This window comes from Nannobrachium achirus, assembly GCF_963921795.1.
Source record: "Nannobrachium achirus genome assembly, chromosome: 14".
NCBI classification, from domain to species: Eukaryota; Metazoa; Chordata; class Actinopteri; order Myctophiformes; family Myctophidae; genus Nannobrachium; species Nannobrachium achirus.
The window spans coordinates 2,007,225-2,030,562 of record NC_137821.1 but is presented as its reverse complement, the minus strand read 5'-3'; the positions used below and the strand labels follow the sequence as shown (position 1 = coordinate 2,030,562).

The following is a 23,338-nucleotide window of genomic DNA, read 5'->3' as shown; positions in this document are numbered from 1 at the left end:
TGTAACTCCTCTATACGACACTCCTGTGCCGAGAGAACGGCCCCTAAAGTTAGAATTAGGGTTAGCCCTCTAGGGGTCATACATCAACGCGTTCGTCTCAGCGAGCTGATCAAGAATCTTTTTGCCATGTGTCTGTCCCCTAGAACCCGAGCTAGCTCTTTTAGAAGGGTTAGAAATCGACTAAAGCATTTTTACGTGACGGGATAAGACTAAGAAAGATCTAACTGATCAGTCTTGATCACATGACTAGCGATTTGTGTGAAATTTGAAGGAGTAATATAAGAAAATATGTATTACGTAAGTCGGCCTGCTGGTGGCGCTATAAAAGGCATGTGACAAATGTAGGGCAAAGTTGAAGTTTTAGTCATGCTGCATAAATTGTTGAAACTCATGTAGTAGTAATAATATCTTAAAATGTAACTAACTTATAATGGTTATCCCCCAAATTAGCATTCTATTGATGCAGACCCTTAGTTTTCATTAGATAACGTTTCTGTAAGTTCTATACTTTATCTTAATAAACTATCTGATACATTGCTTTTAACATTCTTAAATTGGCATGAGATTGGTTCTGTATGTGATAAAATTGAGACATAATTTATCTAATTGTTGGTATCATTCGAGAGCTTGTACTAGCTAGAATGATATATACTTAAGACATTTTCTGAATATGCTATAAATAAAGCAAGTGAATTAAAATGAGCATTAAACACAAATGCATGATCAAATGAGAATGATTGAAGACTGCATCGTTTATAGCTATATACTGGCCAATCTGAGTCTTTAATGTGACTTAAATGAGATAATCTTGAGAGCTCTTTTACAGCTCAACAGTGGTCATTCTGAGACAGACCTGAGATGTAACAAAAAGCCTTAATTGAGCTTTAAATGAGATTATATTGAAAGCTATTTTTATATCACTTGGAGCTAAGTTTGAGACGCAACAATCCAGATGAATTGAGCAATATTTGAGACATTATTGAGCTCTCCTGTATAGCTCATCAGAGCTTCCATCTGAGGCATGTTGCTCCCCAGAAATAGAGGAGAAACAGGAGCAATACCTGAGATCTCCTTTTTGTATCACCTTGATCTCATTTGTGGCTTGAGAAACAAAAGAGCAATAGATGAGGGCTCAATCATGGATTCTGCTTTCCTCTGGGGAATTACAATTAAAATACATTTTATGTTGAGGGCGAGATTATAGTTCCACAATTTCCTGGTCATTGTGAGTCACCCACTCTGTCCTCTGCCTGTTTCAGAGGATTAAACTAATTAAAACATGTATTTTCGGGTTTTGCAATGTAACTACTGTACTTTTGTTCCTTTTTTTTTTATATCACGTAGATGTTTTTCTTTTGATACTTTAAATTGCAATAATGAGGCTAAACGACATGGGGTGGGACTTTTTTCCCATTCACTTCCATTATAAAAATATTCTTCCCTGGCTTTGTTGTCCCACCTAGTAACAGAACGACATGGGGTGGGACTTGACAAAGAGTGAATTGATAGCTCTTCTATGGATTACAGTAGAAAGAATGGAATTGGAATTAGTTATGTTAAGTGGCCTTTAATAGGTTGCATTCCACAAATTTCAATTTGAAAGAACCTGGAAAATGTGTTAGGACATTTGAAGTACACTAGTATAGAGACATAAATCATACATGTATTTAAAAAAATATATATTTATTGTTAAAATGTTTTATTTTTTTCATCCCATACATGAGATTTTATTTTGAAGGCTGGAGCCTGGCTTATTGCTGCTAGCTCCCAGACCAGAAACGCTAGTGCTGCTCACTTCACAACTCGTTATGGCAATATTATCCCGGTTCCTTTAAATCCATCTCCTGATTCCTATAGGGCAGTGCAGCTCAATACATGCATTTCTTTCAGTGCAGTCCTACAGTAAATCAGCTGCTTATTCATTATAAAACATTAAACATCTGTCGTACAGTAAATATACTGTTTATTCATTATAAAACATTAATAATTTCATGATGTTCAACAAATGGAGTTGAGGAATGAAGGCACAAATGTTGGTTCTGTTCTGATAAAGTAAACCTGAGTTGTGTCTCCAGCATCACATCTCTCTGCATCTTCAGGAATCACTTATTGTACATTCATATGTGTAGAAGATTGTACAAATAAAGAAGATAGATAGATGGATAGATGGATAGATGGATGGATGGATGGATAGATAGATACCTTTATTATCCCGAGGGGGAAATTCAGTTGTCCAGTTGTAGCACAGCAGTATACAGTTATTTACAACGTTACAGAGAAGTAAGAAAAAAAGATAGATAAGAGGAAAAAAAGAGCAGTACAGTACCAATAAAGAGAAGGTGCATCAATAGAGGGGGCGAATAATATATAAGTGTATATACATAAAGTGTCTTACAAAAAGAGACCGTAACAGTCAATGCTAGTTAGTGCAAACAAGTATCTCACTGTCATTGTTAAACAAATCAAAATACTCAGAAACTACCAACACAACCTAATAGTGCAAAGTCAAGAATCAGTGCGAAAAAACAAACAAAAAAAGCAGCTCAGAGAAGAAGAAAAACTAGGGAGCGTGTCACCGCAAGGCGCACATGAGCACTCTCCCTGGAAGGTCCTTAGGGGTCAAAGTCAATACAGCAATAGTTCCGTCAGTCTAGGTTCGTCCGTTATGTGTCTCGTTGTACAGCTTAAGGGCGGCCGGTACAAAAGATTTTCCAAGTCTCTCACATCTCCGTCCTGGGTAGGCAAAGCGGTCATTTCCTCTCTTACTCCAGTAACTGGTGATCTCCAGATGGAGGGGGTGAGAGGAGTTCTCCAAAATGGAATCTAGCTTCCTTGCTGTACGCACCCTGGTTACTTCCTCCACCCCCTGCAGAGAGGACCCAACAACAGAGCCTGCTTTCCTCACCAGTCTGTTCAGGTTAAACGTGTCACCTGCTCTGTTGTTGCCACCCCAGCATGTTATACCAAAAAAGAGGACACTTGCCATGACAGACTGGTAGAACATCTGTAACATCCTCTTGCACACACCAAACAATCTCAGTCTTCTCAGGAGGAACAGCCTGCTTTTTCCCTTGCTGTGAATGGCATGCGCATTGTCCGACCAGTCCAGTGAACTATTCAGGTGTACTCCGAGGAATTTGTAGTTATCCACGAGCTCAACCACCTCTCCGTTAATGGTGCTTGGCACCGGGGGGACTCTCTTGGAAGTAAGGAAGTCCACCACCATCTCCTTGGTCTTGCTAGCGTTGAGAAAATAACTGTACTGCTGGCAGCAGGAACTGCCTGCAGGTTAAATGTTATTGATGTATTACCTTGCTATTGTAAAGGTCTTTACTCACCGGGGACGAAATGTGAGAAGCGAATTATTCGCTTAAAAAAATTAAATAATAATAATAATTGCGACTTTTTATTTAATTGCTCTTGTGTTGGATTTTCGCCAGACATTCACTGGCGAACTCCTCTCTCTATTCAATTTAAAGAGGAGTAGTGATGTGGGTGGGTTGTGTGATGTCAGCCCGAAACAATTTGCACCACAGACCTTTAAGGGTTGAAAACCACTGGACTAAAGTATTGGTATTTAATAATGAGGACAGAAGCTTTGCCTCTGCCGACGGGTCGGAGCTCGAGGCAGTCGAGGACTCCAAATATCCGGGGTTCTGGACAGCAGACAGCGGTGCGACACTGCCAAGCTGGAGACACTGATGCTAGACAGGAGGATGTGTGGAGAGTCCTGAGTTGGTGTTGGCTATAGTCTGAAAGCTCACATTGTGGTATTATTGCATTAACCACATGAACCCTAGCATCCCTGCAAACTCACAGTGTTTCTGAAGGGGTCTCAAAGCCAAGCTAGAAACATCAGGAATTGTGGACTTATTGAAAACAATCTTTCAGGGTGTCCCGTTTGTTCCAGCCTTGTTTCAGGGTAAACTTGTAGACACACAGGAGGAGACCAGGAAACATCTCCATCAGGTCGATGCCAGCAGCAGCAACAGCCTTCTTACTGTAAACACACAAAGTAGTGATCGATCACTGAACACTAGATGTTATGGTGAACACACGGACATCTAACTGCTGCTTTATCCCAGACTGTGATGTGAAATATGTATGCAATAATTTTTTTTTCTTCCCTAAAACACCCTGGGCGACGCTCCACGCGTTCCAGACTCTTCTCCCTTCTCTAAAACACCCTGGACGACGCTCCACGCGTCCCAGACTCTTCTCCCTTCCCTAAAACACCCTGGGCGACGCTCCACGCGTTCCAGACTCTTCTCCCTTCCCTAAAACACCCTGGGCGACGCTCCACGCGTTCCAGACTCTTCTCCCTTCTCTAAAACACCCTGGACGACGCTCCACTCTTTCCAGACTCTTCTCCCTTCCCTAAAACACCCTGGACAACGGCGCTCCACACGTCCCAGACTCTTCTCCCTTCCCTAAAACACCCTGGACGACGCTCCACGCGTCCCAGACTCTTCTCCCTTCCCTAAAACACCCTGGACGACGCTCCACACCTCCCAGACTCTTCTCCCTTCCCTAAAACGCCCTGGACAACGCTCCACTCCTCCCAGACTCTTCTCCCTTCCCTAAAACGCCCTGGACAACGCTCCACTCCTCCCAGACTCTTCTCCCTTCCCTAAAACGCCCTGGACAACGCTCCACACATACTTCTCTATCAATTGATGCTGTAACACAGTTTAGCAGGTTTAAGATGCTAGATTTAGGGTTTACCTGGTATCTTGGTACATCTGCATTGTATAAGATTAGTTGATCTGGATAAGAGCATCCTCTAAATGCCTAAATTGTAAGCTATAAGTTGTAATCATTGACAAGCTTCAATACAAGATAATCATCATTTATACAAATCTGAACCAACTTCTCTAGCGGGGTGTCTCTTGATTGTGACCACGACCTTTGAACTTTTCTGTCTGAATCCACACCCAAAGAAGTGATCGCACTTTTTGAAAATAAAAATAGAAAATATAATTTGAATTGAGGATGCATTTTAATGCCTACACTCTTTTGTTTTGTTTAGTTTGAATCAAATTCAACGTACTGGTGCTGCTGCAGATTGCGTGTGTAGCGCAGCAGTGCAAACCCATCATCTTGGTAGGGATGCTTCGCCCTCATCTTCTTCATCTTCTCAAACACATCCTTTGGCAACTGGAAAAAAAAATAAACAAAAAAACAACTTAACGATTAGACAAACTTGTTGTCTACTGCAGTGTTTCTCAAATGGGGGTACAGGGTACGCGAAGGTACTGAAGGGGGTACTCGAGAAAATGCCCCCCAAAAGAAAAATAGACGCATAAATCATGATAATATTATTATCATAGTTAATATAGCCAATGTGAGAAGGGTGGCATCTGTTCCTTGACCTAGTGGGAATGTGTTTGCAAGATTTCATGCACATGGCAGGCTGTGTTCGTGACTTGAGGCCACTTTATCGCTGCTTGCAGCTATCAAACATATAATTTTCCAAACAACTCACTCACGCTCTAACGCTCACGCTTATCTACGTTTATCTATTCACTCGCTTCAGCAACTGATCCCAAAGTTCACATGGTATTGGCCATTAGCATTATACCAACGGTGACGGAGCCCGAATTTCATTTCTCCCAAATTAAAGCTGTTTATTAGCGTTTTCTATTGTCTGTTGCCAGGGTTACGGTCTGTTCCTCCAGGCCATGGGATCTGGAGCCCCACACACACACACAGCTCCCTCTCTCACAGTTAGGAATGTGCATTCTCTCAGGAATGTGCTCTCTCTCTCTCTCTCTCTCTCTCTCACCAGGTGCGTTTGATGTGTGTCTCATCTTCCAACGGGTAAATAAATATACACTCCTCCATGAGCTGCTCCTTACATTATGATGCTCTAACGCACGCACCAGTTACAGTAACTTTCCCCACAACCCACACTCTGCACATATTTTGGAGCACACATCTTTGAACGGGTAAGGTCTAGTATTTATTATTATTAATATTATTTTTAAAAAAGTTTGCACTTCATAGGCATGTTAGATAAAGGTCCTTTGATTGCGTTTAGAATGTTTCATGCAAATTGTTCAAGGCTAAAAACGGGTTTGAGCGTTTTAAAAACTGCTCAAAATTATATAGCGTCCCCCTTTGGCCATTTGGGGTAAGATTGGTTTCAGTGATATTTGAACTAACCCTCTACACTATTTCGTCATGAAAATGTGACTTTGCGTGTATGTTTTAGAGGTAGAAGAATAATTTGCATAAAACTGCAATATTCATTGAATTATTAAAAAAGCATGTTTCAATAAAAAAAAACGATCTGACAGATCTTTAGATATTGGTCCAAAGTTCATGTCAAAAAAGTTTTGTGCACGTGACGCGAAAATTCCTGAATAAAAGCGGTTTTAAGCGTTTTACAAACTGCTCAAAATGGCGGAAATCTAAGGGCGGAGCTTACTTAACAAAGACACAGATGTCTTCCGCTTGAGTCAAAGCACGCGTGTAAGCAAGTTGCATGTCTTCAAACAAAACGAGTCATGACTTATGTCCGTTTGAAGTTTGAATTTTCAAACGCTTTGTATAGCGCCCCCCAGGGCTCCAGACTAACTTTTTCACAGGTAGCACTGGTGCCACCTACCTTTTCATTAGGTAGCACCACTCGAAATTAAGTAGCACCATCTTTTTTCTTTGTAGGCCTATAGCGTATTAGCGTGGTATTACATAGCTGCCTTATGCTGGTGACAGTTGTGTTCATTTCCATACCATAAGTTTGCCTTGATGTAAAGATTGACAATGACCCAAACTTGATATTTGCTAAATATTTTAATCTGAACTTTAGGTTTCTCTGCATGAGCAGCAGTAGTTGACAAAATAGGTCAGCACTAAGGCTGTGTGATATTAGGAAAGCCTTTGATATTCGATATAATATTGTTGAATACCCTGATAACAATATGTCTCATGATAAGTAAAAAAAAAGCTGTAGCCTAGTTTTTATGTATTTTTGCTTCAAGTTAATATTTGCAAACTTAAGACATTAATTCAAGAAAAATATATATCTAGGCAGGCTAACAAAGGCAATATAATAAAACTTTGACTTTCAACTTGCACAACGTAGACTAAATGCATTAGGCCTGCTATCATGCAGGATGGAAAAATAAAATTGTCCTTATGGTTTTGGAGTGAGATACTGGGAAGTATAGGCTGCTTGATCAACAGAAAACGTTCACTTGGACACACACACACACACACACAGACACAGACACACACACACACACACACACACACACACACACACAGACACAGACACAGACACAGACACACACACACACACACACTCTCTCTCTCTGTCTCTACACAGAACCCACGCTACACCAAAGACAGAAAAGTTTACAGGTGCCGTCCATTTGAGCTAATTGTCTATGAAGTGTGCCCGGGTAGCTCAGTCGGTAGAGCTCTCGCCTTTGTACCGCAAGGTCATGGGTTCGATTCCGGGCACCGCCAACTCAGCGTATGAGTAGCACGGCTTGGCAAGTCGTGCGGCAAGTACTGGGAGCTGATGGTAGGTGTGGCGCTCCACCTCAGCAGTCCATCTCCCAGGGGTCTAGCGCATTGTAACGGGGACAGACTCCCGCGTGTTACCGGCTGATACCGACAATAAGCCACTCCCGACCTACTTGTTGTTGTTGTTGTTGTCTATGAAGTGAAAAGCGCATTTTGAGCACTAAGTTCCTTAAAGTTATAGCATGTAACTTTTTTTATAAAACAAATCTTAAAATTGTCCTAACTGTTAAATCGCTAAAGTTCTAGAACACCCACTCCGTTATTTTCAGCTTCTAAAGCCTTCTCTTACATGTTTTCTATGATCCTGACCGGGGTCCGGTTTTCGCGGAAAAATAATGTCATCTGCATCATCTGTATACGTTGTGTATACGTTGGCCAATCACATCGCCGATCATACGCACATGATACACTACCGGCCAATCACAGCTGTCACAGGCTGTCTTCAGGAAGTAGCCTCGCTCAGCTACAGTGTTTACCATGGTGTAGGATTCTTAACCTCTTAATCCCCAAATCCTGTCCAGAAAATTACGTTCTACCATGCGTTCTACCTCTCCACGGATTTGTATCGGTCACGGTGGTTTGCGGCGCCGTTCCGGTGGTCTGCGGCGGTGGTCCGCGACGACTCCGGGCAAAAAACTGCCGAAAAAAGCAATACCGCTACTGACCACTAGTTTATCAACTTACACAGTATAGCTTTAACGAGCCACAGCTGTTTTAACGTAACAGTAGGTTAATGTAACCAACGGTGGAAACATACACGAGCGATTGCTAATCAATAGCTAATCTAATAGCAAACAAACAACCCACAGCATGGTTATACAAAGAAAGGTTAGTATATATGTGATATCTATCCAAGGTGAGCGAGAGAGAGAGAGAATCTGTCTGTGTGTATAACTCGACGAGTTCACTGGACCGACGGTGAGCGCGTGTGCTGTGTGTATATGTGAGTGAAAGAGAGAGAAGGAGGGGTGGAGCAACTATAGGCTCTGCAGGCTGGCAGCCAGGGAGAGAGAGATGGAGCGAGAGAGAGAGAAGAGAGGCGTCAGGCGATCCTCATCGAGGATTTTCTTTTTCACCCATCCTCAAGTCGCACCGGTGCGACCTGGTTAAATTTTAACTCGCACTTTATGAAATTAGGTTGCATATGCGACCTAATAGGTCGCACCCTGGAGCCCTGGCGCCCCCCTTTGGCCGATTGTAATAAAATTGGTTTCAGTTATACTTTGACTAACCCTCTACATCTTTGCCAAATGCCATGAACGTGTGACTTTGTATGTATGATTTAGAGGCAGAAGAATAATTTGCATAAAACTGCAATATTCATTGAATTATTAAAAAAATAATGTTTCACTCTAAAAAAAAATCTGGTTGATCAATTTGACCATATTGGTCCAAAGTTCATGTGAAAAATGTTTCGTGCGCGTAACGCAAAAATCCCAGGAGAAAGATTTTTACTGTTTTTCATATAATTCAAAATTTTGGGGGATCTAAAGTTCAGAGGTTAAAAGTCAGAGCGTAAAAGTTGTTCGGCATGAGGATACGCATACGTGTATACAGGTTTCATGGCTGTACCTCAAACAGAGCATGAGCCATACCTGTTCAAAGTTTGCACTTTCGAAGGCTTCCTACAGCGCCACCATTTGGCCGATTGCTGTAAAATGTAATAGCAAACGTCGCCACAGAGCATGAGCTATACCTGTTCAAAGTTTGTACTTTCGAAGGCTTCCTACAGCGCCACCATTTGGCCGATTGCTGTAAAAAGTAATAGCACACATCGCCACAGTAAGCTGAACACATTGATGTTTTTATTTTCATTTTCTGACTAAGTATGTAGGAGTAGAAAGGTGCCAAAGTTTTGAGGAGAACTTGATATAGTATATAAAGAAATATTGACAACATCTACATCAGTGTGCTCGCCTCTCAGGCCAGCCCACAATAATGACAATATCTAAAGTGTGCTCGCCTTTCAGGCTAGCCCACAATGACACGGTACCAGGCAACTGGGGTGTGTTGGAATGTTGTTTGAATGTAAAGTTATTGACATGAAAACTGGACTGAAATGTTATGTCCACATCTGCTCAGGAGGCAATGTTTGAAACTCATTCCCTTTCTTATTTTTTGTGACGTTATATTCTTGAATAGGGGTGGTTATCATAGCATCATATACCTCTAGTTGTTTTAATTGCAATTTTAGGAAAATGTTGTCGGGTAAAGGGGGTAGGCCTACTTGGATTCAAAAACAGGGAAAGGGGACGTACTCAAGCCAAAAGGATTGAGAAACACTGGTCTAATGGATGCCCAGACACACCTGAACATGATTCAGTCTAATGGACACATAGACGGCTCAGACAATTAGAAGTCAATGTCTGACTGGCAGCATGTCAGAATGGAGAGCGGCCCCCCACATGGACACGCATGAACATGATTGAAGCGAATTTTACACAAGGACGAATTATTGGTAAGACGATAGTTTTTACTAGTGATTCGGCCATTTTGACAAATGGAGACACGTTTTCATGACCCAATCCGATACTTTTTTGAATTCGGCTCTGGAAGTGGATTAGTGCGGTTTCGCATCGTTTTTGCAGCTGTGTAACCAAAGAAAACGACCAAATACGGGAGAATACAATGATAGAAGGAGTATATGAAAGCCTTTTAAAAATGTTTATACTATTGGAATGCTTCTCCAAAACAATCAATTACAACTGCCAGCAAAAGACTAAAAGTAGGTCAGATCAATTTAGTGCGTGTGTCGCAGCTGGCTGCTACAGCTGATCTGACTGGAGTCGCTATAACCAAAAGCTCTCCTCTCCCTCAAAGTTACTTTAAACCAGTATTCCATTCTCAGCCAACTAATGATTAGGCATAAATAAATGTATTCCCAACCATTTAATGATTATTAAAGCCCATAGTTGTGCGTGCCTCTCATGTGCCGATTCATCCACTGCAGCCATGCACTGTTAACTGATTGACAGGCGAGTAGGTGTAAACTGTACATTGCCGCGGGACTCAATGAATATGCGAACAGACGATAATATTATGGATATGGGAGCGTAGCCTAATTACAATGCATGTCTCATTAAAAACAATATACATTTTATAGTTGAAGGGTAAATACACAGTATATATAGGCTGTGAACATGACAAATTTTGCTTGAATTCATGCGTTGTCAATTTGTCGTGTAAACACAAAAACTAACCAATGAGGTGTAAACGCAACGTTTTTTGGGTAATAAATCCAAAACGAGAGCGGCAGCGTTTCCAAGCATCCTAGTATAAAAACCCCCTTAGTCACCTTGACTTCCATTGTGTTTATCCATGTGCTGAAGTGTTGTCCCTCCTTAGTACACTGCTGGTTCCACACCGCCATGAGGTCCTTGTGCCCAGAGTTGTTATAGTGCTTGTCGATTTCCTGTTCATTTGCAACCTTTTCCAGGAAATTAAGTCTTCTGGAAGAAATTACAAAACGAAAATGATTGCACCAAAGAACATAACACATTGGTAGAAGCCTTGCTGTTTGATCGAAATATTTACTTTTAAACTGGTGTCCATATTTTGGGCATGACATTATTAGTCAGGGACCCACAGGCCCAAAAGCTCAAGGAATAGGGGTGAACCTGTGATGTCATGCCGTACTTTTTATTTCTGTTTTATCTATTAGTTTGGTCATTAAGGTCCACAGAATTAGAGGACTGCTCTGCCGGAAACATAGTGAAAAAAATGCCATGTGTATATTCATTGTCCCATAGACTTCACTATACAGGAAAAGAAACATATTAGAAAAAGAAAAGAATATGCTTTAAGTAGCATTTGAGGGGTCAAACTAGGGGTTCTTTGTGATTCTGAATCCATTGCAAGCATTTGTTTTTCATAAAAAAAAAATATTCCTTGGACTAAATTTTGGCCTCACAAAACTGTGAAAAGTGATGAGTCATCACTTTCTTTTTATGCTATTAGCAGGCTGAACCAAGGCAAGGCACCAGGACACAATAACATCCACCCAGAGTTTATGATCCACCAGAGTGCAACTACATCTGCCTGGCTCTGTGTGTTCCTCTCGTCCTGTTTCTGGAGGTCCAAGCTCCCCAAGACCTGGTGCCGTGCTTCTGTCATTGCCCTGCTGAAGCCTAATAAACCTTCAGAAGACCCCAAGTCCTACAGACCAATATCATTGCTTTGCATCCCATCTAAAATCATGTAGAGGATGATCCAAAGCCGCATTGAGCCGGTTGTGGACCCACAACTCGAGAGGGAACAGGCTGGTTTCCACCGGGGCAGGTCGACAGTGGACCAAGTAACACTGCTCACGCAGGACATTGAAGACAGCTTCCAGTCCAGTGAGAAGGCTGGGCTTGTGCTACTTGACCTGACAGCCGCGTACGACACCGTCTGGCACTGCGGACTCCACCTCAAGCTTCTCAGGACATTACCAGATCGCCATATGGTGAACTTCATTATGGAGATGCTGTCAAACCGCAGTTTCATCCTACAGACCAGCGATGGTCAGCAAAGCAGGCTTAGAAGATTGACGAATGGAGTCCCCCACTCCCCCAGGGCTCAGTCCTCTCCCAATGCTCTTTAACAGCTACATCTACGGTGATCTCCTGTTGACTTTGTCCTCAAAGCTACCTATGGGTTTGGTTTTGCCAAAGGTTCTGTTTTTTACTCCACCCTTTGTTTTTTCAAAGGGTGGAGTTTAGGCTAAAACACGCCTCTGGAGGCCTCCCATTGTGTCATAAGATTGGTGGACTCTAGGTGTCGGGGCTGAGCAACTATTTACTGGCTGGCTGCCTCTAATCTAGAAATGACATTAAATTGCAGTGTGTTGAGATTGCTTCATAAGTTTAGATAAGTTTGATAGTGTGCTCACTTGAAATAATCAGCTATTTTATTTTTATTTTATTAAACATTTTAATAGATTAATGTCTAATCTGTTTACACTCACTGTAGGCAATTCTAATTTGCCTTCTAAAACCAAACCTACGGTTTCGGAAAACCTTCAAATTCTCATTCAAAAAATGTAAAGTAAATGATGTTGTTATATGGGGACCGTACCTATGTTCCCCAGATTCTATGTTCCCCAGGTTCTATGTTCCCCACTTTCTTACCACCTTAACCTACCCCTAACCCTAACCTCACTAAAACTAATGCTGTGAGGTGGGAAACATAGAGAGGACCCCGTTATATGTATAGCAAATACTAATGAGACACAGAGGTGGCTCCCAGCTTCAAAGGTATAACAAGGTATAAAAAACAATCTGTGGATTTAGTGTGTGAGAGGTAATGCGAACCTCCCCACCCGGGCTTTGAACGCAGGAATCCCGCATGAAAGTCCAATATCTTAACCATCACTCCAATAGGAATATCCCTATGGAGCAACGGAGATACTAGACTTTTGAGGTTTCAAGGCTAGGGCTGCAACTCTCCCCGCCACATGTACAATAAAACTGTATAAAACACATATTGTTTACATAAATAAAAATGTATATGTATTGTATATACTGTATTTCTGTGTCTTTATTTGATATATTTTCAACTCATGAATTGTTCCATAAATAAGCTGCGAGTTCAATCCCAGTAAACTGCAATTTAAACTGAGAGATTGATTTTGACTTAATGTCTCAAGTGTTTTTGCTAATGTCTCAAGTGTTTTTGCTACTTCAAAAGGGTAAATGTTGATGGAACCAAATGGACCCTTAAAGAGTTTTTTTTTCTTAGATTAAAAGTTCTATGTTTGTCACAACCCCATATAGTCTATCCTACAGTACATAGGCCTGTGGTTCTGTATTCCCCTGCTGTTAACTTCTCTTCCCAGAGTTCCTGCTGGAGCTTTTTTGAAACAAACTTGGCTATTCAGCATTCATAAAGTATTACTTTTTTATAGTTGATATTGCAATCTTATAAACATGTTGAATATTACTTTCTGTGGTTCTAAGCATGCATTTTGTTATTCTATTTGTCTATGGGGCCCCATAGTCCAACCTGATGTACTGTATTTTATTTTTTTCTATTTTTTAGTTTTCTAATGTATTATCATTGGGTATTGGTGTGGTCATGTTTTGTTATTGTCTACTAATCACTGATTGGTGAAGTCTTGTTCAATGATACTGGGCACTATTTAATGACGTTTGTCACTGTCATTTCTAGCGGACCCTGATGAAGGCCACCCTTGGCCGAAACGCGTTGGTCGTTTTTTTTATCTTTGCTGCTGCTATGAATTAAAATAAAACATTTGTCTACTTTGAACTGAACAGCCTCCCCGTGGCTGAATGGCAACACTACACCTTGAAATAAATAAAATATCCGGCTAAGGAATCTGGGGGTGTTCCTAATTTAGGTACTTTTTAGGATTCTATGGAAAACAGTTTGGCAAGCGGGACAATCTCAACCGGAGACCACTGTACAACCTGCCGGAGACAACATCAAGGAAGTATGGGTACGCAGATGACCTGGCCATTATGCTACGACGACCAACCTGGAAAGCAATAGAAGATGGTCTCAATCAGGACATGGGCGCCATGGTTACCTACCTCCATAGGTGTCGCTTGCAGCTCAGCACAGGCAAGACGTGTCGGTGGCATACCACCTGAACAACAGGGAAGCTAAAAGGGAAGTGAATGTGTTTGTTGACAACAAGCGCCTGGAATGCCAACAAGCACCACAATACCTCGGGGTACGCCTGGATAGAACACTGTCCTTCAACATCTTGAAGACGTGAGGGCCAAGTAACATCAAGGTTCTCACTTATCCGCCGTCTCGCTGGTACGACCTGGGGAGCTTCCGCCAACACACTTCGAATTTCCACCCAAGCCCTGGTCTTCTCTGCAGCTGAATACTGTGCCTCAGCTTGGTGTAGGAGCCCACGTGTCAAAAAGGTTGACACTGTAATCAACAACTCCGAACCATAACTGGCTGCCTGAAGCCTACTCCTGTGTCCTACCTGTCAGTCCTTGCAGGAATTGCCCCAGCTCGCCTCGGACGAGAGGCAGCTACCCTCAAGCTGGCAGGGAAAGCCCAGATACACAACTGGCATATCCTACACAACACTACAGTGGATACAAAGCCTCCAAACAGCCTCAAGTCCCACCACCCTTACAACAAGGCGGCACAAGAGATGCTCAGAGATGACCTATACCACGCCGGAAATGGACCCTACTGAACCGCCTGCTCACTGGAGTCGGCTGCTTCAAATCAGCTATGAAGAGGTGGGGCCTGGCACACAGTGCTGCATGTGAGTGTGACGAGCCTGAGCAGTCTGCAGAGCACATCATTAACACCTGCCCCCTGTACAAACCACCTTCAGAGGCCGGCCTCTTCCAAGTGGGACCAGAGACAAGGGCGTGGCTACATAATACTGAGTTGGACATTTGAGGATGATACACAAAAGAAGCAGCAGTGACAAGATAATCCTTGCCTGCTGATGACACTGCCGAGGGCATGTACAGGGTGAAAAGGGTGGGGCCAAGAACGGATCCTTGAGAGACGCCACAGGTGACTGATTGGGTCGGGGATTTTGCACTTCCCATTGAGACACACTCTGTTCTTCCGGTCAGGTAGGACCGGAACCAGTGGAGGTGTCACGTAGTCCGATGGTATGGTGGAGGAGGTTTAGGAGGATTGTGTGATCTATTGTGTCAAATGCTGCAGTGAGGTCCAGGAGGATGAGGAGGAGGGTGGGGGAGCCGTTGTCAGCTGCCATGAAGATGTCGCTTGTGACCCTGACCAGTGCTGTCTCAGTACTGTGAGCGGAGCGGAAACCAGACTGGAATTTGTCTGAAAGGTTATTGTTGTTGAGGTGATGTTGCAATTGGGCGGCGACTATGTTCTCCAGCACCTTGGAGATGAATGGGAGGTTGGAGATAGGCCTGTAGTTAGCGTGGACATCTGGGTCTAGGGTGGGTTTTTTGAGGAGGGGTGTTATAATGGCAGTTTTAAGTACTGATGGAACATGGCCGGACTGTAGGGAATGGTTTATTGCTTTGGTGATCATGGTGATTTTGTAGATCTGCTACTTTCAACATGTTTTTTTAAACAGGACATAAATGGTTAAAGACGAGCTGGTAGTGATTAAAACATGATAAAGTACAAAGAAGATAGAATAACATTGAGAAAAGATAATGCTGTATGTACTGAAAATGTTTGCCTGTTAGTCATACTTTTCATTTTTCCAGAAGTAAGGATGAGCCAAGCATTCCTCCACTGAAAGTCTTTTCTCTGGGTCTTCATTGATCATACTCTTGATGAGACCCTTGGCAAGGACATCCTTCACATGCTCCAGGTTGTAGTTTCCATCCAGAATGTTGCCTTCACATCTAGCTGACTTACCAAATGGATGGTATCCTCTGGACAGGATGTAATATAACAACATCCCAGCAACCTTTAGAAAGACAATCAACATTTAGTTACAGTAGCCTTTGTGTTGTTTTCATTGATTAAATTGTTCTTTGTTACAAACCTGGATGTCAGCACTTCTTGTATACGGTACATCACCGTCTTCATTAATGGTCTCCTTCGCCTTCCAGCATTTTGTTCCTGCACTGCTTGTGAGAAGTGATGTTTGTCCTTCGGGCAGCTCTCTGCTTATTCCAAGATCTGCCAATTTGGCATTCCCTCTCTCATCTGTAGGGTAAATTTGGTAAATAAATAGGCCTACAAGTATAAGTACAAAAATACATTAGGTGCTTTTTGTTTTTCTTCTTCTTTGATATGACTATGGCCCAGTCCTAGAGTTCCCAGTAGAGATGTACCGAAAGGAGAATTCTTGGCCGAAACCGAGTACCAAATATAGGAAACAATTGGCTGAAAACCAAAAAATAAAAATAAAAGAATAATAATATATATATATATATATATATATATATACACACGCACGCACGCACGCACGCACACACACACAATAATAATAATTAGGCAATTTTTTTTTTTTTTTTCAAAATGGCCACCTATGGGTGATCAAATCTTCCTATCCCACCCTCCTGTGCCTACAGTTTTTGTCCTGGTAGGCTGAAATGTTGTGTGTGTGTGAGTATGCAAAGGGAGTGTTCTAAATAACGGCAATATTTTGGGAGAATTGTTCAAAATGACGATACAAGTTGGATATTTGGTACAAATCACCTTTGGAGACCACACTTCCATTTAGGAAACCAAGCCACTCGTAAATTAAAGATGGCAGCCATTTTTTCAAGATGACTGCCAAAAATAGCATTTTTGTATATATTATATATATATGTCACCAAATAGCACTCCCATACTATGTTTTTGGACATTTTCAAACAGGAGTTACCATTTATAGTGTTTCTAAAGTTAGAGTTGACCCAAAAGAATGATCATGCCAAATGTCATGCATGTATCACAAAATTAAGGATTGTTCTTATTATTTTCTCTACTAATGAAACTCAGAGCCGTCTGGGAGAAATGCGAGGCCCTGTGCGAATTACTGTCTCGCGTCCTGCTGGTTGCGGGGTTTGTGTGACAATTTAACATGAAAACAAAACTAAATCAAGTAAGTGCTACCCTTAAATTAAAATCTACCAAACTGTTGCCAGCCATTTTGTTTAATTTCACCTTTTTATGGGGGCCCAAACCATATGTTGTACTTCAATTACATATATAAATCTATGCTCAAGGTCAAGGTCAAGGTAAACTTTATTATCCCGTTCAGGGAAATTCATTTGGTCCAGAGGTGCGAATACAAAAAACATAAAAACATAAAAATCACAAACAACATCCAACATGAAATACTGACAATACAGTCTGCTGTACTTAAAAGTGCTTAAAACATGTTCCTACAGGCTACAACTGCTACATGTAACTATCTGCTGACTTTTTTATTTAGAAGTCTGATAGCACAGGGGACAAAGGAATTACCAAACCTAGATGTAGTAATTTTCCTTTGCAGCATCCTTCCATTGCCCCGGCGACTGCGTTCGAATTTGCTATGTAAGGGATGAGCAGTGTCACTAAGCATGCGCTCAGCCTTGCTCACAATTAGGTCTTCACATAACTGCGTAGCAGACGTTTGAGTGCACCCGATGACCCTGCTCGCCATCTTAATCATGCGCTGCAGTTTTGCTTGGTCCTGAATTCGCATGTTGCCAAACACAGATATCATACCAAATGACAGGATGCTCTGGAGTACAGATTTATAGAACATATGCAGGATGCAACGATCTACGTGAAATGAGTTTAGTTTCTGTAGAAAGAACATTCTCTGGTGCATTTTTTTAACCTTAGCTTTAGCACACTCGTCAAACTTCAGTTTATCATCAAATTCGATGCCTAAATATTTATAGGTCTTGACCCTTTCAATAGGTTCCTTGTTTACAAGGGTGGGTGGGACTACTTCTCCACTCCTCCTAAAGTCTATGACCATTTCTTTAGTTTTGGTCACATTAACCTGTAGAAAGTGATCCGAGCACCATGTTGTGAAGTGCTCCACCTCCTCATCAAATCTGCCTGTGCATTCATCATCATATTTAAGGAACCCCACCAGGGCTGTGTCGTCAGCGTACTTGAAGAATGTCTGGGTGGAACCTAAGGCTCGACATTCATTGGTGTACAGTATGTACAGTAAAGAAGACAAGACACAGCCCTGGGGGGCACCTGTGTTGATCATCTTTGACATAGATACAGCTGTATTAAAGCGGACCTGCTGAGAACGATTTAGAAGAAAGTCATTTATCCAAATAATAAGTCTTGGATTCACACCATAGTCCATCAGCCTGCTCACCAGCAGGTGGGGCTGGATGGTGTTGAACGCACTGCTGAAGTCATTGAACACTATTTTCACATAACTGGGATCTTCTTGCAAATGTTCTAATATGCTGTTGGTCATTGTCAGCAGTGCATCGTCAACCCCCCGCTCTGCTTGGTAAGCAAACTGCTTCTATCAAAAGTGCCCTCTTATACATACATACATACATACATACATACATACATACATACATCAGAAGGGACTGCAACACTTCAAATGAACTGCGATGGACCACTGCTTACTGCATTATTAATTCTTTATTAGCACGACGCGCTATTAGCACCTGATGAAGCCTTAGTATACATGTCTGCTGATTAGAGCTTCGATACGGGCCTTTTGGATGTGCAGGAGCCCCTTCTCTGTCATATATGTGTATATATATATATATATATATATATATATATATATATATATACAGTGATGTCATTACGTATGCGTCCCGTGTATTTCACGCATATGTTTAATTGAGGTCGCATTAATCCACTCATCACAGGGTCCTTCGGACGCACACAAGTTTAGCCTGCAGCTACAAACCACAGGAAGACATTCGTTTTGCGTTAGCCTCTTGCTAAGCTACTTTCTCAGACGGTCTGAGGTCATAAAGTAATTAAGTCATAAAAAGTCCAGTTTTCAAAGCGGAGAATCTAATTATTGGTGATTTACAACCGCTGTGTTCTACACGCGTCTCCGTCTCTCTCTGAACGTTCTCTCGTAACGTGTCGCTCTCACACTGCAATGAGGGGCTACCACTCAACTAGTCCCCTGTACTAGGCTTGTGGGTGACTGTGTGTGTGTGTGTGTGTGTGTGTGTGTGTGTGTGTGTGTGTGTGTGTGTGTGTGTGTGTGTGTGTGCGTGCGTGCGTGCGTGCGTGCGCATGCATGCATGCTCGGCTAGCACCATTGGTGGAAAAAGTACTCAAATGTTTTACTTGAGTAAAAGTATCAATACAGCCATGCAGAAATACTCTGTTACAAGTAAAGGTCTGGAAGATTGTCTTTAAGTGCAGCACTTGAGCAAGTTTGCTTAGTTACTTACTTTAAACCACTGCCACTACACACTGGACACTGGTACACACTCAGTAACCACTCTAGTTAATTTAACTTTAATTTTAAGCTTTTACTGTGTGTAACCTAATCTCATTCTCACAATAGATAGGCTAGTCCTCATTACTTCACGTTTAGTAGGGTAGCCTACTTAAGACCTTTTTGAATGGCCCTACCACAAGAAAGAAAATAAAAAAGACCATTACTGCATCAACGCACTATATTACAAAAAACTGTTAAAATATTAGCCAAATTGTAAAAATATAAGAAAGAGGCAAACATTTTGTAAATAGCCAATCTACGCTCAAAAACATATTATCAGGACCCATACATTTTTTCTGGGACCCATTTGAATGACAATCTGTGGGTCTTGTGGGGCCTCAACGTTTACTATTTTGGCCAGGGCTTTTTAGCATACATGCTATAACACGTTCAATCAGCCAAGTGATGGGCACCGTTAGAAAACTGACGCCGCGCTGATTCCAAAACACCCATTGTTTTCTTTCTCGGACCACCAGAAAGTGTATATATGAACGTGTTTAGTTAACATTAAGGTGGATGGAAATCAATATGCGGAACCAATATCCGGACTGATTTGACCGACGGACCGGGACTTCCGGACTGACTGACTGGTCAAATCAGTCCTGTCAGTCAGTAAGGCGGTGAAGCAGTTTTTAGCGATCAAAATTAGATTATGAACTATACAACTTTTGATTAATTAAAAAGTTGCTAAGTACGCTTTTGGCAACAAATATCAAAGACGTTTTAGTTGTTTTTAGCAAATTGACCAAAACCCAGATCCCCTCCACCACTACACCCCATGCCATGATTATTTAGGCGGATTCATCATGTAAGCAAACCTAGATTTTAGGTCTGTGATGGAAAGTGTTTTGTTAAAAAAGCCTAGCACTAGGCCCCCCAGGTGCGAGGCCCTGTGCGACCGCACCGTTCGCACTACCCTAGTGGCGGCTGGTTAACGGACCATCACAAATTCGCACCCACTCACATATACTCTCACTAAAATGGTAACTCCCGTTTGAAAATGTTCAAAAACATACTATGGGAGTCCTATAGGTGGTTGACCTTACACGATTATTGGAAAATATAAGCAGAAATGCAATAACTGTCTAATTTAAGCGGCCATCTTGGAAAAATTGGCTGCCATCTTTGATTTACAAGTTGGCCCGGTTTCCTAAATGGAAGTGTGGTCTCCAAAGATGATGTGTACCAAATGTTGTATCACCATTTGAACAATTCTCTATAACATCTCCCCCTTTATAAATAACAACTTATGCATTGCTGAAATCCTTAGTGCGAATAAACATTAGTGCAATTAATTCAGCATTCCAAACATTAATGAACAATCATTAATGAACAATATTCAGACATGTCACATTTCACTTCTTTTTTTTTTTTTTGTATTTGTTTATTAGGCACCTCCACCGGCTGTCGCTCCGCATGTGTGGTGTGACTTCCTGGGCACCTGTGCCCGTGTCATCGCTAATGTCCATCGCGTTACTGGGTCGCCCCTCTGGCCGCTTTCCTGCATACTGGGTTGCGGCGGTAGTATGTTCCCTCGATATCCACCAGTATGATCTGGGGCCCACCTGTCGTAGGCAGACTCCTCTTCGCCACCTGCCTGTCCTGTCTCCAGGCAGGGGCTTCATCCTTATGTCCTGTCCGATACACAGCTCTGGTAGATCTCTGGCCGATTTGTCGTACCAGAGTTTGGCTGTCTGGTGTTTTACCCACAGCTTGTCTGGGGCCCCAGTGACCACACTCGGCTCCTCCACTGTAAAATGGCCAGCCATGGGTCGTTACCTACACTGGCTGCCTTCTTGCAGATATTCTTCACTATCTTCTCGGCCGACTCAGCATTTCCATTTGATTTCGGGTACCTGGGGGAGGCCTTCACATGGTCAAAGTCCCACTCCATTGCGAATCTCCTGAAAGCCTCGCAGTCAAACTGAGAGCCACAATCTGTTATCACCCTGTCTGGCTGTCTGTGCAGTTTTTTCCCAAATGTGGGGCAAATGTTGCGTCCGCACCTGTGTGTATTGCCGCAGAATCTGCACATAGCGTTCTCATTTGAGCCTGGGGACTGTTGCTGAGTCCTATCCGAGCGTTCCTGCCTGGGTGGGACTCGCGGCTGACATCCATCCGTTGTATGCGGGAGAGTGTTTTATGCTGGTGTTTCAGTCCGAGTGTATCAAAGGGTGCGTTCGGAAATGCGCACCGGGTGTGGTTAGGGTTAGGGTTTAGGGTTAGGTTTAGGCATAGTTTTACTGAGGTTAACTCTTATACTGCTTTGGACGTTCCTGTTCGCCCCAATTCTAGAGAGTGAGGCGCGCCAATACGGCCGTTCGTTCGTTTGATGTTTTTTATGGATTATGATAAAAGACGTCCTTGCTCAACTTTTCAACGTATAATTGGTCGTCGGGTCGTTTTGAGGACAGCCGGAAACCGCGTCATTAAAAAAAAAGTAAACAGACTGTCCTGGCTCCGCCTGCCTAGCTGCTAGCCTTGGGGGATTATATTGTTTTTTGCATCGGACTGTTAGTAGAGAGAGAGAGAGACACGTTGGTAAAAGCGATCATTTTGTCGGAAATCAGTTGTTTTATAGTATTAGTAGTATAGTAATTGTAGTAGGTAGTAGTATTTAGCAGTACTAGAATATTGAGATGTATTAGGCCAAGTAGTAGGCCAACTCAGCCTCAACTTGCTGGTATCATTCCGCCGAAGCGCGACCCAACCCCCCCGGGACGAGGAGCAGCAGCAGCAGATCCACGGATAGAAATAAACTTTGTTAGAATTAGGATTACACAACCTACCCGTGTTGGTGACCCAGGACCAGCGCCCATGAATGGTGGTGGTGGTCGTGATGATGATGATGATGATGATGAAGAAGAGAAAAAGATCACTGTAGCCGTTGGTATTGAAGATAAAAAGATTGAAGATGGTGCCAGTCCACTGTAGCCGTTGGTATTGAAGATAAAAAGATTGAAGATGGTACCAGTCGCGAAGAACCAGGGTCCAAAAGTGGATCAAGAGCCTCCTGATATTGTGGAAACCGATCCCGACGGAGCTCGACCCCCGTGCAGGATGGATCCCCCCGCCCGGGGGCTCACATCGCCGCAGCAGCAGAGACCATGCACCGCCGCCACCGTGAAGAGACAGACGAACTGGACGATTTGGCCAACGAAGAATGGCTTCCGCGTAGAGACCCCTCGGAGAACAGAGGCCATGATTCTACTGTCCAAAGTGGTAAGACTTTATCCAGTGCATGTATGTATTGTATAGTTGTATACTGTATAGTTGTATACTGTGTGATAACAGAGCATCCGTGTGGAAGCCTGGTCTCTATCAGGGGTACACCCCGCCATTCCGAAACACCGCCATTCCGAACATTGACTTCTAACCCTAACCCTAACCCTACCCCTAACCCTAACCCTAACCCTAACCCTTACCCTAACCCTAACCCTAACTAACCCTAACCTGACACCCTCTATCAGTGAGATGGGGTAACGGTTTTCCATTGCGACGTGTTGCCACTCCGACATTGGGATCCGGTCTAGAGCCCGCCTACTGCATCCGGCTATTTACACGTACACATACATGCAAGAAATGTTTCCGTATCCGGACCGGATCAGTAACTTGATCCAAGCAGTTAGGATCCAAGTGCATGCGTTTGTTTTTGTCGCTACACAGGACACATGTGGAGTTCCTATCACGTGCGTGCACGTACCGCGTGTAGTGTACGGTGCACTGCACAGCTACTAGGATTATTTGATGGGAATTTAGGATTTATTGGCTTAGTTTGTGTGTGCGTGCATACGATGCGTGTGTGTGTGTGTGAGAGAGGGAGAGGTTTCTTTTTACGTGTGGTGCACGTGCAGTGCACGCGCGTGCACGTACTATGCACGTGCGGTGGACGCCCCGCACCCACCTCGCTATGTCGTCATCATCATCATCATCATCAGTAGGCCTACATCTCTGATGATGATGATG

At 42.8% G+C, this 23,338-nt stretch overlaps 1 protein-coding gene across 1 annotated transcript in view; it reads right to left on the bottom strand.

The window, feature by feature from the left end:
• Positions 1-2,237: 2,237 nt before the first annotated feature.
• The window catches only part of LOC308298561 (serine/threonine-protein kinase/endoribonuclease IRE2-like), a 29,606-nt gene continuing 8,505 nt past the window's right edge, over positions 2,238-23,338 (bottom strand). The window contains exons 2-6 of the mRNA XM_080742200.1: positions 15,989-16,152; positions 15,690-15,910; positions 10,829-10,982; positions 5,051-5,157; positions 2,238-4,000 (exon numbers count right to left, since the gene is read on the bottom strand). Coding sequence (XP_080598326.1) covers positions 3,871-4,000; positions 5,051-5,157; positions 10,829-10,982; positions 15,690-15,910; positions 15,989-16,152 — 776 coding nt within the window. The 3' untranslated portion in view covers positions 2,238-3,870. The remainder of the gene's footprint in view (positions 4,001-5,050; positions 5,158-10,828; positions 10,983-15,689; positions 15,911-15,988; positions 16,153-23,338) is intronic.